This window comes from Falco peregrinus, chromosome 8, assembly GCF_023634155.1.
Source record: "Falco peregrinus isolate bFalPer1 chromosome 8, bFalPer1.pri, whole genome shotgun sequence".
Classification (NCBI taxonomy): Eukaryota; Metazoa; Chordata; class Aves; order Falconiformes; family Falconidae; genus Falco; species Falco peregrinus.
Genome location: NC_073728.1, coordinates 56201478 through 56215832, shown reverse-complemented (window position 1 = coordinate 56215832; position 14355 = coordinate 56201478). Strand labels below are relative to the sequence as shown.

General features: G+C 45.3%; 1 protein-coding gene across 1 annotated transcript; it reads right to left on the bottom strand.

The window, feature by feature from the left end:
- Positions 1-2435: 2435 nt before the first annotated feature.
- On the bottom strand, positions 2436-12431 carry LOC101924878 (ovomucoid-like). Its single transcript, XM_027778862.2, has 9 exons — positions 12233-12431; positions 7825-7955; positions 6834-6853; positions 5921-6057; positions 5352-5409; positions 4886-5022; positions 4238-4298; positions 3102-3211; positions 2436-2617 (listed from the first exon to the last, which is right to left on the bottom strand). The coding sequence occupies exons 2-9, from the start codon at positions 7877-7879 to the stop codon at positions 2572-2574; spliced, it is 624 nt and encodes a 207-aa protein (XP_027634663.1). The 5' UTR covers positions 7880-7955; positions 12233-12431; the 3' UTR covers positions 2436-2571.
- Positions 12432-14355: the final 1924 nt, after the last annotated feature.

Genomic DNA, 14355 nt, shown 5'->3' with positions numbered 1-14355 from the left:
AAGGAGAGTTGCAACCAAAATGGAAAGGGGTGTGCAAAATGAAAGAAGAGAAAGGCATTTTCCATGGTTCAAAGTATGGAGTAGGACATGTACTCAAAGCTAAGCAAGTTATTGAGGCAAACAAGGTCATAAAGCTGGGAAGGACACAGAGGCAGCACAGTTTATGCATTGCCACAGTTGTTCTGAAGTACAAGGAGTATTGAGTGAGATGTAACTTTCATAAAGCTTCTACAACTGTTCAGGCTCTCAAATTGCATCTCAGCTCAGGATGACTACAAGAAGCATTCACTTTCAAAATAATTCGTGTTTTTGCAACATTTCAGAGGTTAAATACTGGATGTCTGAGTCTCCGGGTTGTACCACATAGATGTCACTTCTTTCATTATGCATAAACTAGCGCTGAGAGTAGAGCTGTTCCCACAGTTGTTCTTACCCACTCAGTTCTGTTGCTAAAATATTACCCCATAAGTGATAGTCTTTGATGTCAAGTCTTTTCAACACTATCTTTCTAGGAGTAAATAAGTCCTTGTAGAATGAAGCACTTTCCAGTTCTGAGGATGTTTTTGTAGTTTTATACAGCCAGCTCTTACTCAAAGGCAGAGCAGGAGGCAGCAAAGCTGCTCACCTGGGCTGCAGCAAAGGGCTAGAGCAAACAGCAGCAACACCTTCGCCATCTTCGTGGTGGCTGAGGCACCTGCGTGCAGTTCTGCTCATTAAACATAGCCTTAATTCTGCCCTCAGGTGGTATCCATGCTTTTACGTACGCACGCATGTTTGTGTGTGTGTCTGTGCACACTCATCTTTGGCTCATCCACCCTTCTTCTAAAGTAACATTCCCGTCTTTTGTCGGGGTGGCAGCCTCGACAGAGGTAAGCTGTGCTGTAAGCCGGGAAGAATGCTTCTTCATCAACGGGAGTCACAAGAAGTTTAGATATGTGAGATACACCCTCTGTGTCATCATTTCAAGTAAAATATGACGGGTGCCTTCTGAAGGACCGTAGAAAATTCCTGCAGGCAAAAGAGCAACTGTGCAAACCTAAACAGCAGCTGCTGTCAGATTTTCTCCGTGTGCACCTATCAGCTCCTATTTATGTGCAGAGCTTTTTCATGAGCAAAAAATTGAATGAACTGCTTCCAGAGAGGAAAGTATCCACATGTACTTTCATGTTTCATCCCAGTAAAGCATCACTAAGATTTAGTGAAACCAGGAAAGCGGTGAACTGGGAAGGTGAGCAGCAGAGTGTCCCAGACACTGAAGGGAGTCCTTGGACTGGACAAGAGATGGAGCAACTTTTATGGGCTTATGCAAAGGATTTACAATTGTTATTTCTCATAAAAGCCATTAACATTGTGCATTAGATTTGCAGAAATGGACTGATAGTCCGATGATGACAGAATGATGTGAGACCCTAGTTTGGATCCTAGAAAAGCTGAACCCGATCTGGAAATTGCTGCTTCATCCATCTGCCTGTCCCAACATAAATCCTTTGTTTTACCACCAAAGCATCACTTTTTTGGACAACCTCATTCCATCAAGGAAAACAAGCACCCCCCTCCCTTTGGCTGCCAGAAGAAATGCATATGGGAGAGATTACTTTTTAGTAGGGATATGCCAAATTTATTTATGTTTCTCTTGTGTGGATCAAAAAAACAATTCAATACTCCAACAGAGGACAAAAGCAAAATAAATTTTACGGACAATATGCCAATGACAGGTCACACTCTCAAAAAACAGAAGGCTATTTTGTCCTTGGATTGTGAAACACTGCTGAAATACTCCTTGGGCTGGCAAAGGGTATTATGTTATTAAAGACTAAGAGAGAAGACAAGTAGGCAGGAGTAGGAACCACCCCTAGAAGGACATTTATCTTAAGAGACTCGGAGGTTGTTAAAGGATGATTTCAAGATGAGAAAAACCTAGAAATAAGTCATTTGGAGGACCTAGACAAATAGGCAGGGCCCGCCCATGTGGTCTGAAAACTACAGGCTTTGCCAACACACCACCCTGCAGGGTGCTGTGCTTCAGGGGGGGCTGTGCCGGGGGGCCAGGGGTGGGCTCCGGCCGCAGGCAGCACCACCGTCAGAACAGGTTTTGCTGATGACGCCTGCACAGGGGAAGCACGCCAGAAATACCTTTGGAAAGATCAGCTAGCATCATCGCTTCAGAGCAGGATTTCAGCCCTTTACAGTGTCAAGTGTCTAAAAGGGTCTGAACACTAATGTAGGCTGACTATCGTTTATGTGCAAAGTCACACAGCTCGGAGGTTTATGTATCTGTATGCAATTTTTTGCCTTTTATGAGAGGGAGGGGAGCAAAATGTTGTTCTTGTTATATCCCAGAGCTATGAGCATGTAAGCTCTTCAGCCTGGCACCATCATTCAACAAATCAGAAGAAAGCGTTTCATGAGACAACACATGAAACAAGACAAAGAAATGTTGCTGATTTGGTTTATTGAGAAAGAAAACCAGGAGTGAGCCGAGTTCCCCAGAGAGCAAGATGAACTGAGGTGAGATCTTTAGCTGGGATTTGCCAGCAGGGATCCTGTGATGAATTTTCTTAGCAATGATACTCAGCATTTTCCAAAGTGGCTTAAAACGAGAGTCCCATTGCTGTCCCTGAAAGCAAGGAGAAGAAAAAATGGATTAAACAGAGGCCTGCCTGCTATAATCCATCCTTTTGCTTGGCTCCTAGAGAAGGTGTCAGATTGGATCCTGCCCCAGAACCAAAGAACTTGCAGATTCAGAGTCGCATTAGCTATTTGATTATTAAGAGACCAGTGAAATTATTTAACTCATTCTTAAGACTGAAAATATTTTGGGAGAAATGATAATGAAACATCAAACAATTTTCTTTGCAACATGCAAGAAAAATTCCATTAAGGTTAACAGTCTTCAAACCATTCACACTAAGAAACCAGACATAGCTCTTTGCATACTCTAATGAAAAAAAAAAAAAAAACTGGTTGGCATGATGGCAGGTGCCCTCTCCTGCCCCAAATCCCTAATCACCCTGGCCAGAAAGTAAGAAACTGGCAGCTGTGCAAACTTGTGCCTATCGGAGGCAGCTGATAACATGAATGCGAACCATGTTTGTACGTACACGACTGCATTGCAGAAGTTACACTCATTGCTGTATGTTTTGCTGTCAGAGCCACAGACAGGTATGTACTCAAGTGAGCAGACGGGTTTAGGGTAGTCACTGCAGTCAACCTGAAAAAAAAAAAAAAAGAAAAAGAAAAAAGAAAAGAAAAGAAAAAAAGAGGCTAATGTGAAGGATATGAAGGAGTCAATAGCAGAAGGGCTTGAACCCCCAGCTATTGCTGCAGTGCTAATGATGACGATCTAACTAAAAGTAATTAACTTCCTTGCACAATCTGATATAAACCGAGGTCTCAGTTTCTCCTATGCCAGAAGAATTTAATAATGTAAAAATAGATCATAATTTCCTCTTGGAAGAGATGTATATTGTAACCTGACCACAGCAGTCTCTAAGCAGCAGCAGCTCACTCCAATGAGCCATGCTCATGATCTTATTGCGCTGTGCTCCCAGTCTGGCCAGGAAATTAAACGGACACCGGAGTCTGGAGAAGTGTAGGTGCTGATGCCTGTATAAGGGTCCAGTATCACTCCCATAGTCTTATAACAGGAACATCAGCTCTTAGCTAGATGCTGTGCGAGTGGGATTTTGTTTCTTTGTGCCATGGGTGTTTTGCTAGCTGAGAAGTATTGTAGTGCAAAAAATGTATGTGGCTCCAGGAAGATGCTGAGGAATTTCCTGGGGGAGAAATCTATTGAGGCTTCCTGACCACACAGAAATCACACCTAGCCAAGGTCCATCACTTGAAAATAGCTGGAGATTGGAAGAGTAGAATTCCCATGCATCTCATTCTGCTTTTACTCTCTCCTGCACAATCCTTGTGACCCCTGCTAAGAGCAGGCTCTGCATCAAGCCTGGGCTTGTTGGACCATTGGTCCGACCCAGATGCCGTTCTCTGTTCTTCTCAGTTCTGCTCTGATGGATTGTTTCTGGTACTACTCTTATACTGGTCCCTTCCTGTGCAGTCACCCTCTTCCCTTTCTGACATTAACACAGATAACCTGTATTATGTGTGGAGAAAGCAAACCCTTCCCTGTCCTGAAGCACAGCAGTGGTTACACTCCTGCAGATGCTGCTGGTCTGGGGGCTGCTGCAGACAGGGGACTGAAACCCAGTCCCTCACTGTGCAGTTCACTTACTGTAGCAGTTTCCTTCTTACATTCACCATCGTACTTCTTGCCAACACTGGTTCCAGGCTCTCTGGAAGAGAGAATACCCACATTAGGGAGCTCTGCAAGAACCTGCTCTGCTGAACCCCACACCCTAGCAATGCTGATCGGCCTCGGGCGCGATGTACGGGATACAGATGTCCAGCTGAGGTTGTGTCCACATATGGCTCCAGATACCAGCTCGCTGCCTGGTGTGACAGCCCGCCCAAGTGCTGTTCTATATGTTCTATCATGCAAAGGACAAGGGAGGGTCCAGAGTGTAAGGGCAAAGGAGGAGCCAGGTTGCGTGGCAATGTAGATACACCTTAGGTTAGCTGCTGTCCTCTGCAAGGCAGCATCTGCCATCTAGACCCTTTTAACTTAGTTAAGCAAAGCATTCAGTTCTGCATTAGAACCCCCCCTCTCAGCCCTCTACTTCTCTCTCCAGGTCAAAGGGACAGTTTTCCTTCTAATCACAAAGGAAAATAGGGTCTAGTTACCAGGGAAAGAGGAGGGTCAAAGTCCAAGCACCTTACAAAAAAGGCCTTGGTAGGAGTCCTGATATTTAGCAGGGCAGCTGCCAGGAGTGCTAAACACCCATTGTCTCTCGCAGGAGGGCTCTGCACATGCAGTACTCACAGGTTACGGGCACACAGCAGGCACTCATTGTCGTAGGTGACCCCGTCACTACCGCAGACAGGGCTGAGGTCTTTGCTGCAGAGCAACGCCACTTTGCCTTCCTCATTTGTTGTGTTGGGGTATTTACTACAGTCCACCTGTTGAGGAAACGCACAAGAAAGCACTGGTGAAGGCTTACTTATGGGAAGCAAGTAGATCTGGTGAGTGTGTCTGTTTGGCCACCTAGGATACCACCACAGAAGGAAAAATGCTTTATCCTGTGTCACTATGATGACAGTTCACTTGAAGATGGCCAATGCAAGATTCTGACATCTCATGTCCTCTTATTTAGTGTTTGAATTCTTCCTTGGGGGGTGGGGGGGGGGTGGGGGGTGGGGCGTGGTGTGGGTGTGTGGGTGCGTCAATAAGCAGCTTTGGCCACTCAGAATTGGGACATGCCCTAGGTTTTGCTCTTTGTTTCACTTACAGGGACAATGTCCTTGCATTCTCCATCGTGGTCTTTGCTTACATTGGCTCCATGTTCTCTGGAGAGGGAATAACAAATGTTAGGAAGTTCAGCAAAGATGTCTTGCTACATCCTAGGCGCTGAAAATATGTAATACAAGGGAAAGCTGACTCTTTATCAGTCAGGCTTACATATATTTTTTGAGAAGGTAGTGCCATCCTCCCTGACCAGCTAGCACCGAGTGGCTGGCAGGGATGTAAAGACCCAGAGAGCTTTAGGATCATTTTGGACAGTTCAGAGCAGAGCATCTCTCCACCCTTTTGCTCTGCTTTGCTGTGTGTGATGAGATGTGCCCTAGGGGCTGTCATCTGGCTGATCCTTGAGCTGGAGAAGAAAAACCTGAATAAATTACACCGGCAAAGAGAGATACGGTGACTAAAGTGATATCTAGGCAACTGAGTGTTATGCAGTGATACCTAAGCTCATTTTGAAGGAATTGACACAAGTGACATATGACAGATCACTGTTGAAATGCGGTGCTGCCAGGAGTCCTAAGCATTGCTGCCCAAGATCTCCTATGCAGTACGTACATGTTGCTGGCACAGAGCAGGCACTCATTGCTGTAGGTGACTCCATCGGTACCACAGATGGGGCTGAGGATCTTGGCACAGACCAGCACCTCTTTGCCTTCCTCATTTGTAGTGTTGGGATACGTACTGCAGTCCACCTGCCAAAGGAACATGCAGCAACAAGGTGAAGAAGACATTTTACATTCACAACTCTCATTTTGCACAACACAGTGACCAGAACCAACCTGCAGTGGGTTTTGCACTACCACAGCAGAAACTTGTCCTGGTGGGTCAGTCTGCTGACAGGTAAATCCTTCCTGCAGAGACGTTCCCACATAGCAAGAGAGGAAGAGGAGGAGGAGAGGGCTATAGCCATGCAGCCTTCCACATGGCCTGAAGGGTCTCCCACACTCACTCAGCATCACTTTACAAAGGCTTATCCATTGGTCCCTCGTTCTTATATTCTGTGGCCCCTCCAGTGCCCTTCTGTTATTATTCTTTCATTCTCAACACACTGATCACATTTTTTTTTCAGAGGAGCAAGACTAATGAGCTGGTGTTGGAAGCTGGAGTGTCTCATAGTATTTTATTCTTTCAGTAAGTTCTGATACCACAGTCTATCGCTATCAGTTTAGAGACAGTCATATATGACCAGCTTAAAGCTTAGGCCGTTTAAAAGTTGGTGAAAATTAATCCAAAAATTTTGTATCATTATTACTATGACTACGTTATTAACACACTGCACAGATGTAAAGCCAAGATCAGTATAATTCAGTGTTTTACACGGTAGACTCTGATTACAAGGACGCTAATTTCACACTAGGTGAAAAACAGGTAAGCACCTACAGGCTCGAGGGTTTTCCCATTCCTTTGGTTATGTCTTTACCAGGCCACATACCTGAGAAAAGTGACAGAAAAAAAATCTTCCACTCACCTCAACTCCAAAGGCAGCACCTGGAAAAGGCAGGCAGAGAGTGTGAAAGAAAGCCAATATGATAAGACCTCAGTTAAAGCTGGAAATCTGGATGTAAAATTCCTATACTCAGGACCAAACTGAATGATTTCCAGTGATTGCTTTCCTGAACTAAATAAACTATGTATGATTTTTTTTTCTATGTTAATAACTATAATAGCGTTGCTTGTCGCTGGCTGTGATGAAACATGGTTTTGAATAGCTTTGTTCTTGTCTATTTTGAGATAGGTAGACTTATTAATTGAAAATAGAATAGCTTTTCCTTCCTTATCTTTTTTACACATCCATTTTGACCCTAAAGAGATGTAGTTATGTATCTGAAAAGAAACCTGAGTCAATACAGATAAATGCCTATGCAAATAGTCACCTACAGGATAAGCAAATACATATAGCATCTGTTGTAAGGAATATGCATTTTAAAGAAGCCGAGTGTGAAAAAAGAATTGTCTTTGATGTTGTAGTTTCATCAGATGTAAATATTCAGTAAGAACATCAGACTCTGGCTTGTTTTCATCTCTTGTTTCTCCATTAGCAGCAAAAGTCTGGCAGGAAAGTTGCCAGGCTCCTGCAAAAAACTTGCCTGTGCCATTACAATATTTTTGTGACTAGTTACTAGAGGTCTGACCACCTCGTGTTGGCCTCGTTTCAAGTATTTATCCATTTGCTGTAATTGCACAACAAGTGTAAGCAGCGTAACAGCATTAAAACAACAGTGTAAACAGCATAACGGCACTAGCTACCAGCACAGGACCCAACTTGCAGTTATTTGTATTTATGACAGAAAACCAGCTACAGCCACGACACCATCCTGAAACCTGCTCCTGCATCCTACATGACACCAACCCACCGAGGCAGCCTAGCTCTTTGCAGGAGATTTTCTCTTATCTTATCCTTTTAAAAGGCAGCCAGGACTCGGGCATTAAGCTTCTGTGCCACCTTGAGAGTTACTCACCTGGGAAGCAGCAAAGCGCAAAAGAGAGAAGCACAAAGGGACCCACTGTGGCCATGGTGGGTGGAAATGTTTCTAGAGCCTCCTGGCTGCCCGCTCCCGCTCTGCTCGTGAGACGGTCTCTCCAAGGCTGACTGCAAATATATACAAATGCAATGTCTAAACTGCTCAACTGTAACATAAAACAACCAGCAGAATCTGTCACCAGCACAATAAGGCTGGTAATATTTATTGAGGTCTTGACTTTCAGGTAATGGTCTGCATCTGCTAGGCAATTGATTTTGGCTGGACACCTGGTTAATAGCTTGAGACAAGTTTCACATGTTCTCAGTGGTCAAAACCAAACAAACAGCCTTTTAGACAAAAGAAACCTCTTTAGGATTCTGGTAGAAATGTAAGGAGCACAAAATATTGAGGGGAGTAAACAGCGGGTCCTTCATTTGTCTCTGCAGAGCGACATCTCCCATCAGGGAGCAGCTTAGGCAGAGCATGCAGTACTACCCTATTTGCAGATCAGGCTAAGGGTCTGCTTTCCTTTGGGCTTTTGGGTGGGTTTTTTCCACATCCCCAGGGAGCAGCTTAGGCAAAGCATGCAGTATCACCCTTTTTGCAGGTCAGGCTAAGGGTTTCTGCTTTCCTTTGGGGTTCTGGTGATTTTTTTTCCATATTCCCAGATATTCACTATTAGGTATGAACACAGGTTAGGTGCGGCTTTGCCGTCAACAGAGCTGGTTAAGCTTTGTCAGGTGAGTCTGGCAGGACTGTGTCTAACCTGTGAAGCTAATGGTATTCAGCACTGGTTCGATAAAAGAAAGGGCTTCTGGGCAGTTTCACTGCCTGGGTATAGAAGAGCTCTGTAGAAGGCTTGAAAGCAGGTTAAATTCTGTCAAATGCCACTAAGAAACATCACTTGAGCCTTATCGTCAGGAAGCATGCACTTACAGACCTAGTCACACTTAAACACACTGACCAATTCAGTGTCCTGTCAAGCCATCTTAAGAACAAAAGACACCAAAGGTTTGGGAACCTTTGTACATAGCACCACTGTGCTTGACAGTACAGTAAGTCCTTTCCCCCTACAGATATTTCAGAAAATGCTGCTTAAAATATCAAGTCTGTCCCAATTTTCCTGTCTTGCACCTCCAGCTTTTGAGCCACCTCCAAATTGCTCCTTCGTAGGAGGAGGTCTGGACCTCTGCTATGTTAGTAGGTGTGATTTTGCAGGAGTGGGTTCTGCCTTTAAACTAAGTTTCTCACCGTGATCCCTTTCACAGGTCGGAAATGACAAGCATACCTGGGTTTTTTTGGTCTTGGGAGATAAGCATTGCGCTTAGGGGAGACTTCAGCACTGTGGGAGCTGCAGAGCAGAAGATGCTTTACAGGTGCTCCTTGGAACACACAAGGCACCAGCCATTAACCAAATGAAGTTCAGCTGAAATCATTGACAGTTAGTCCGAGCAATTGTGCTGATGTTTGTTGGTCTAAGGGGTATACTTTGATCCTTAAAAGGATAAATTGCATAGTGCATGGAATCAGCTATCCTGGGCAACGGCGTGTTATGAAAACTGCAGCAGGGCTGTGCGGATATACACATCACATTTTTACCTAAAAGAGATGGGTTTCTTCACAGGGAAAAGCATTAAAATAATTATGCTGCTGGGTTTTTTTCTATAAATTGCAGGGAGCATGCATGAAAATTGTAGACACATCTTCAAGATCTATTGCCCTAACATGCCTTTGGATGGCATCTCTGGAAGCCAAATACTTTTCCCTGAGCGCGCACAGGAGCACACTGAGGCTGCTGCCACAGGCCACATTTGGTGCCTTCATTGGTTCATCTGTACAGTCTCTGCACAGTCGGAGGGAGGTACCACTTTCTGGGTCAAATATAACTTTGCCACCACCTTCTCCAGCCAGGCAGTGAGACCTGTACATTGTTCTCGCCAGCCCTCCCAGCCCCGACCTGGCAGCTCTTGACAGGCTGCCTCCTGCCCGGTGCCTGCACGCTGCTCCAGGCTGCTCCTTGCCCTGGACAGTGCCGTCCTCTAGGCAGGACCAACCTCTCCTCTGACAGGTGGAGAGCACCTTCATGCCGAAGGCTGGTGTGGGTTGCCTGTATACACCAGAGTAAAATTTTCCACTGCAGCTGCTGGGCTCAGCACTGGGTCTGGCCCTTACTGGCCCCCAGCTACCCAGATTTCCTCCAACCATCACAACGCCCATCTGGGGTTCAGCAGATCCATTCCTTTCACCTACAGACACCCTAGGGATACTGAAGTCTGTGACAGTTAAGTGCTGGCTGGGGAACAGCAGTGTCCCCCGAGCTGCTCAGGCACCCCCCTGGGCAAGTCACAAAAACGATACCCAGAAATCATCAGGTTTCAGGCTCCTGCACAGTCTCTGGCCAGCCAGCATCCACAGCCTCCCCACCCAGGCTTACAGCTCCACGTTATTGCGCCTCTGATAACCGCATGGAAAAATCCCACAGCTGGCTAAGCTCATGCTGTAGGACGGGTTGCTGAGCTCTTCGCTACTCCTGGAAGAACAGTTAGAAAGAGGATTTATTTGGCCTGCAATCCTGCCACTGATCTCATGCTGTAATGCAATTCATTACGGTCTTCTAATTCTCAAAGTCGGATGCAGCATATGGCTAATGACGGTTTGGCTCAAGGAAAACCCTCCCGTGCGCAAAGCCAGCATGAGGGCAGAGATCTGCAAAGTAGCAAAGGCAGTGCCGCGTTTGGAGGTACCCCATGTTATGGTCCTGAGTACTAGAGGGTCTGCAGGCTGGCACCAGGGCAGGATTTGGCCACTATACACCATCCTCTCTTACTTACCCAAGGAAATTCTTGTTTTATGTTTCCCATTACAGTTTTTGCCAGTATTAATTTCATATTCTCTGGAAGAATCAAAACTGATTCTCTTAGTGGACATGTTACTTCTCAGTGCAAGTGATACACTGATAAATTAATGACATATTATTTAATACACTTTTCCAAACTTTTCTGGGTTTCCTCACATTATTTAAACAACAAATAGCTGTTGTAAAAGTGGGAAATAACAATAATTAGTTGTAGCTGTTTCATGAAATTGCCGCTAATCACTCCAAAATGCCTGCTAAATACAATTCAGACTGCAGTTTCCATCTTTGTCTTTCTCTTGGCCGCGGTGTGGCCGGTAACTCCTTGTACTGAGCCATGTGCCTGCAGAAACGGATACAGAGCAAACGGAAGACTTGCCTCTCACCCTAGTGCCTGAAGGCCCCATTTGAAGTAAGCAATAAAGCAAACAAAATCACTAATATGATTAAAACATATCAATATAAAAACATCCATGTGTTTATGAACTTATTAAATAGAGCTTGATTCAGGTAATGCCGGTGAATGTTTCCCTGAGCTAATAAGATCAGATGCAGAACTTTGTACCCTGGAGGTGAAGGCTAACGTGGTTTCACATTACTTATGCAATGAATTACAGATACTTGGCCCTGCTGCAAGGACAGATGTTGACACACGGGAATGAATCCAGCAGCAGCCACCAGGCAGGTCAGGGGCTGGAGCACAGGGCAATTCGGGGTAAGCCAAAGGTGCTGGGCTTTGCTTCTTCAGCCTGGAGAAGAGATGGCTGGGGGGGTCACATCGCTATCTGCAGCTCCCTGGTGGGGTGATAGAGAAGGCAGAGCCAGAGTCTTCTCAGAGCTGCACAGAAAAAGGATTAAATTCCGACCAAATATGAGGAATTATTCTTCTCCGTGAGAGTGGTCAGCAGTGGCAGGGGAACCAGAGAGGCCGTGCATGCACTTCCTCAGCGATATTGAAAACTCTGCAGAGCAAGGAAAGCCTTGAGCACCTTGAGCTGACTTTGGCCTCGCTTTGGGCAGGGATTGGGCTAGAAAACTCTAGAGAGCTCTTCCAACCTGAATTATTTTATGTATATGGTACATACATCATGCTCTCTGCTACAGAGATATTTTTTTATATGAAGAAATGTAATACTACTCCATGACCCAGGAAAGAAGCCTCAGTTTTCTTATGACCTTTGCTAAAGGGCCACATGTAAGTGGCACAAAGAGCTCCCAGCACATTTTTACAGGGGATGACCAGTAACTTGTAGAACAAAAAGAGTAGATTGTAATCATTACAAATAAAAAATAAAAAGAGGCAAAACCAAACCACACTGAACTATTCAAATTGGAGAATGTTTCTCTCAGTGATTTCTCTGTCTCTTCCCTTCTGCAACAGCCCAGGCCCCCTACCATCATAACACTTCCCCAGAAGAGCTTCAGCATTCAAACCTACAGCAAAGTTATCTGTACCACAGAAAATCAGCTGCCAAAAGAGCAGCCACATCACTGCCGTGCTGCAGTCTGGACCAGGCACGGGTCTCAGCAGCATCAGCTCTGAGGACATACCTTCACTTCTCCCCTCACCAGCTCGTGCTGTGCTCCAGCTCTAGGCACTTTCTGGATGATGAGGATGTCAGATCGGGGCTCCACTGCACAGGGCAAGAGTTACTCATGTGAAAGCAGGAAAATGCTAGAAGGAGCAGCAGAAAAAGGAGGCACTAAACGGTAGAACATGTGGCTGGACGATGGCCCAGGTTATTGCTCTTTGAAGTGAGCATACTGCAGGGAAGGTGGTTTGGAGGTAATGCAGGAGATGACATCCTGCAGCTGGTCAGAGAAATCATTGGTTTAATCAGTTTTCCTGACACTTCAGTGATCTCAGCTGTGCATCACTGAACGCTCATTTCATCTTTGCCACAGCCCAAGCAGGCGCAATAAGGAGGTGGCTGTGGGGAAGTAGCAGCTGACCTGGGACTGACACTGTTCATGGATGCCTGGCAGGAGAAAGTCAATCTGGCAACCTCACTGCTAAGGCTGGGAAAGTCTCCTTCAGGAGCTGGGGTCAGGAGAAAATTTCCAAAGGTAGGAAAAAAAAAATAAAATTCAATAGGTTCTTATCTGCAAGGAGACTTTATGTATAACTCAATGCACAGTTAAAATAGAATGAATAAGTGTGTTCTGCCATGAAAGCAAATTACTTTGAGGTTATATAAACCAGGGGAATAGTTGAACATATCACCAAAAGACAGCAGATAAGGCATTTTCAAGCTACCAGTCATCTAGCAGCATGCACATCATCAGAGTAACACACAGCAGGGGGATCGTGGCTCTGTCCCTTGGATTTCAGACAGCTGTGCAAACCACCAAAGGGCATCGTTGGCAAGCGAGGCTTATAGGCAGAAGTAAGATATTTTAATTGACTAACTAGCAGGGCTGGAAAAAGTAATTCAGTATGGTTGGGATGAGCAATTGCTGCATGCTACTGATCAGCAAGAAGGAACACAAAGGCTTCAAGGAAGCTCGCCTGGTCCCTGGACAGCTGCATTCAAGAGCTTGTTTACAGAGGGTTAAGCATCCCAGATACAACTACAGTACAAAGGTTATGGCGAAGCTGGCTGCAGAGACAGGTTACAATCTCCCTTGAAATACAGGGATCATCTCTTCACAGTCAGCTGCCAAGCCTCATTAATTTATCATAGGAACATGCCTTCGGTGCTCGCTCCCCTCAGTTCTGTTGCATAAGATTGACAGACATGTCTACAGATCACAAAGTGTTCCTGACAAAAGGGTAATTAACCTTCAGTGGTTACATCTCCCTCCTCTTGGTAAGTAACACACCAAGTTTGTGCGTTTGGGGGAGGACTGGCTGTAAATGAGTTATATTTGCCTTTTATGCTCTTGATCAGGACTCAGGAGGACTGGAATAACTGGAATGATTTTTCTGAGCTCTGTCTGGAGTAGTAGGTAACCAAGGAAGAATTTCCTTGAGTAAATGGCCAGAGCCTTGGACTCAGGGTTTTCAGACCAGCCCCAGGGCTGTGAATGAGATCCCCATCAGCCTTTAGCTCCACAGCCGTTTGGGCCAGGATCTGGGATCTGCTTCATGCAAGCTCAGGGCACGGTGAGCTCAGGTTCTACAAAACTTGAAGGAGCTAGAGGTGCAGAAGTTTATACACAGATAATGACACGTATGAGAGAGGAATTATTCTAAAGTGTTTTTTAAGTTAGGTAAACATTTCGAGAGTGTGTCACCCTGCACAAACCCTGTATGGGAGGAAGCAACCAGGAGTGCAAAGCAGCTTTTCTTGGAGGTGCCAGTCCATTGCTGCCACGGTAAGCTGGAGGCATCGCTCCCCTATTAACTGCCCCAAGAAACAGCAATGTCTCACATCCCCAGGTAAAGTTTTCTTTCCGTGTGAAACCATGGGACAAGGCAATGCAGAACAGGAGCAAGCAGAGCATCAAACAAAAACACACTCCCAGATCTCCACTTACCAGCCTACAAACTCGCAAAAATTCATGTGAGAAATGTTTGGAAAAGACAAATGAAGGTGGTTGCTCTCATTTATGGGAAGAAAACCAGGAGCCTCTGGGATTTGGGATGAATGACGGTTTGCTTTTTAAGAAAGAGCTTGTAAATAAAGCAGCAAAAAGGGATTTTTCTTTCTGAAGGACAGGGTGAAATGGGC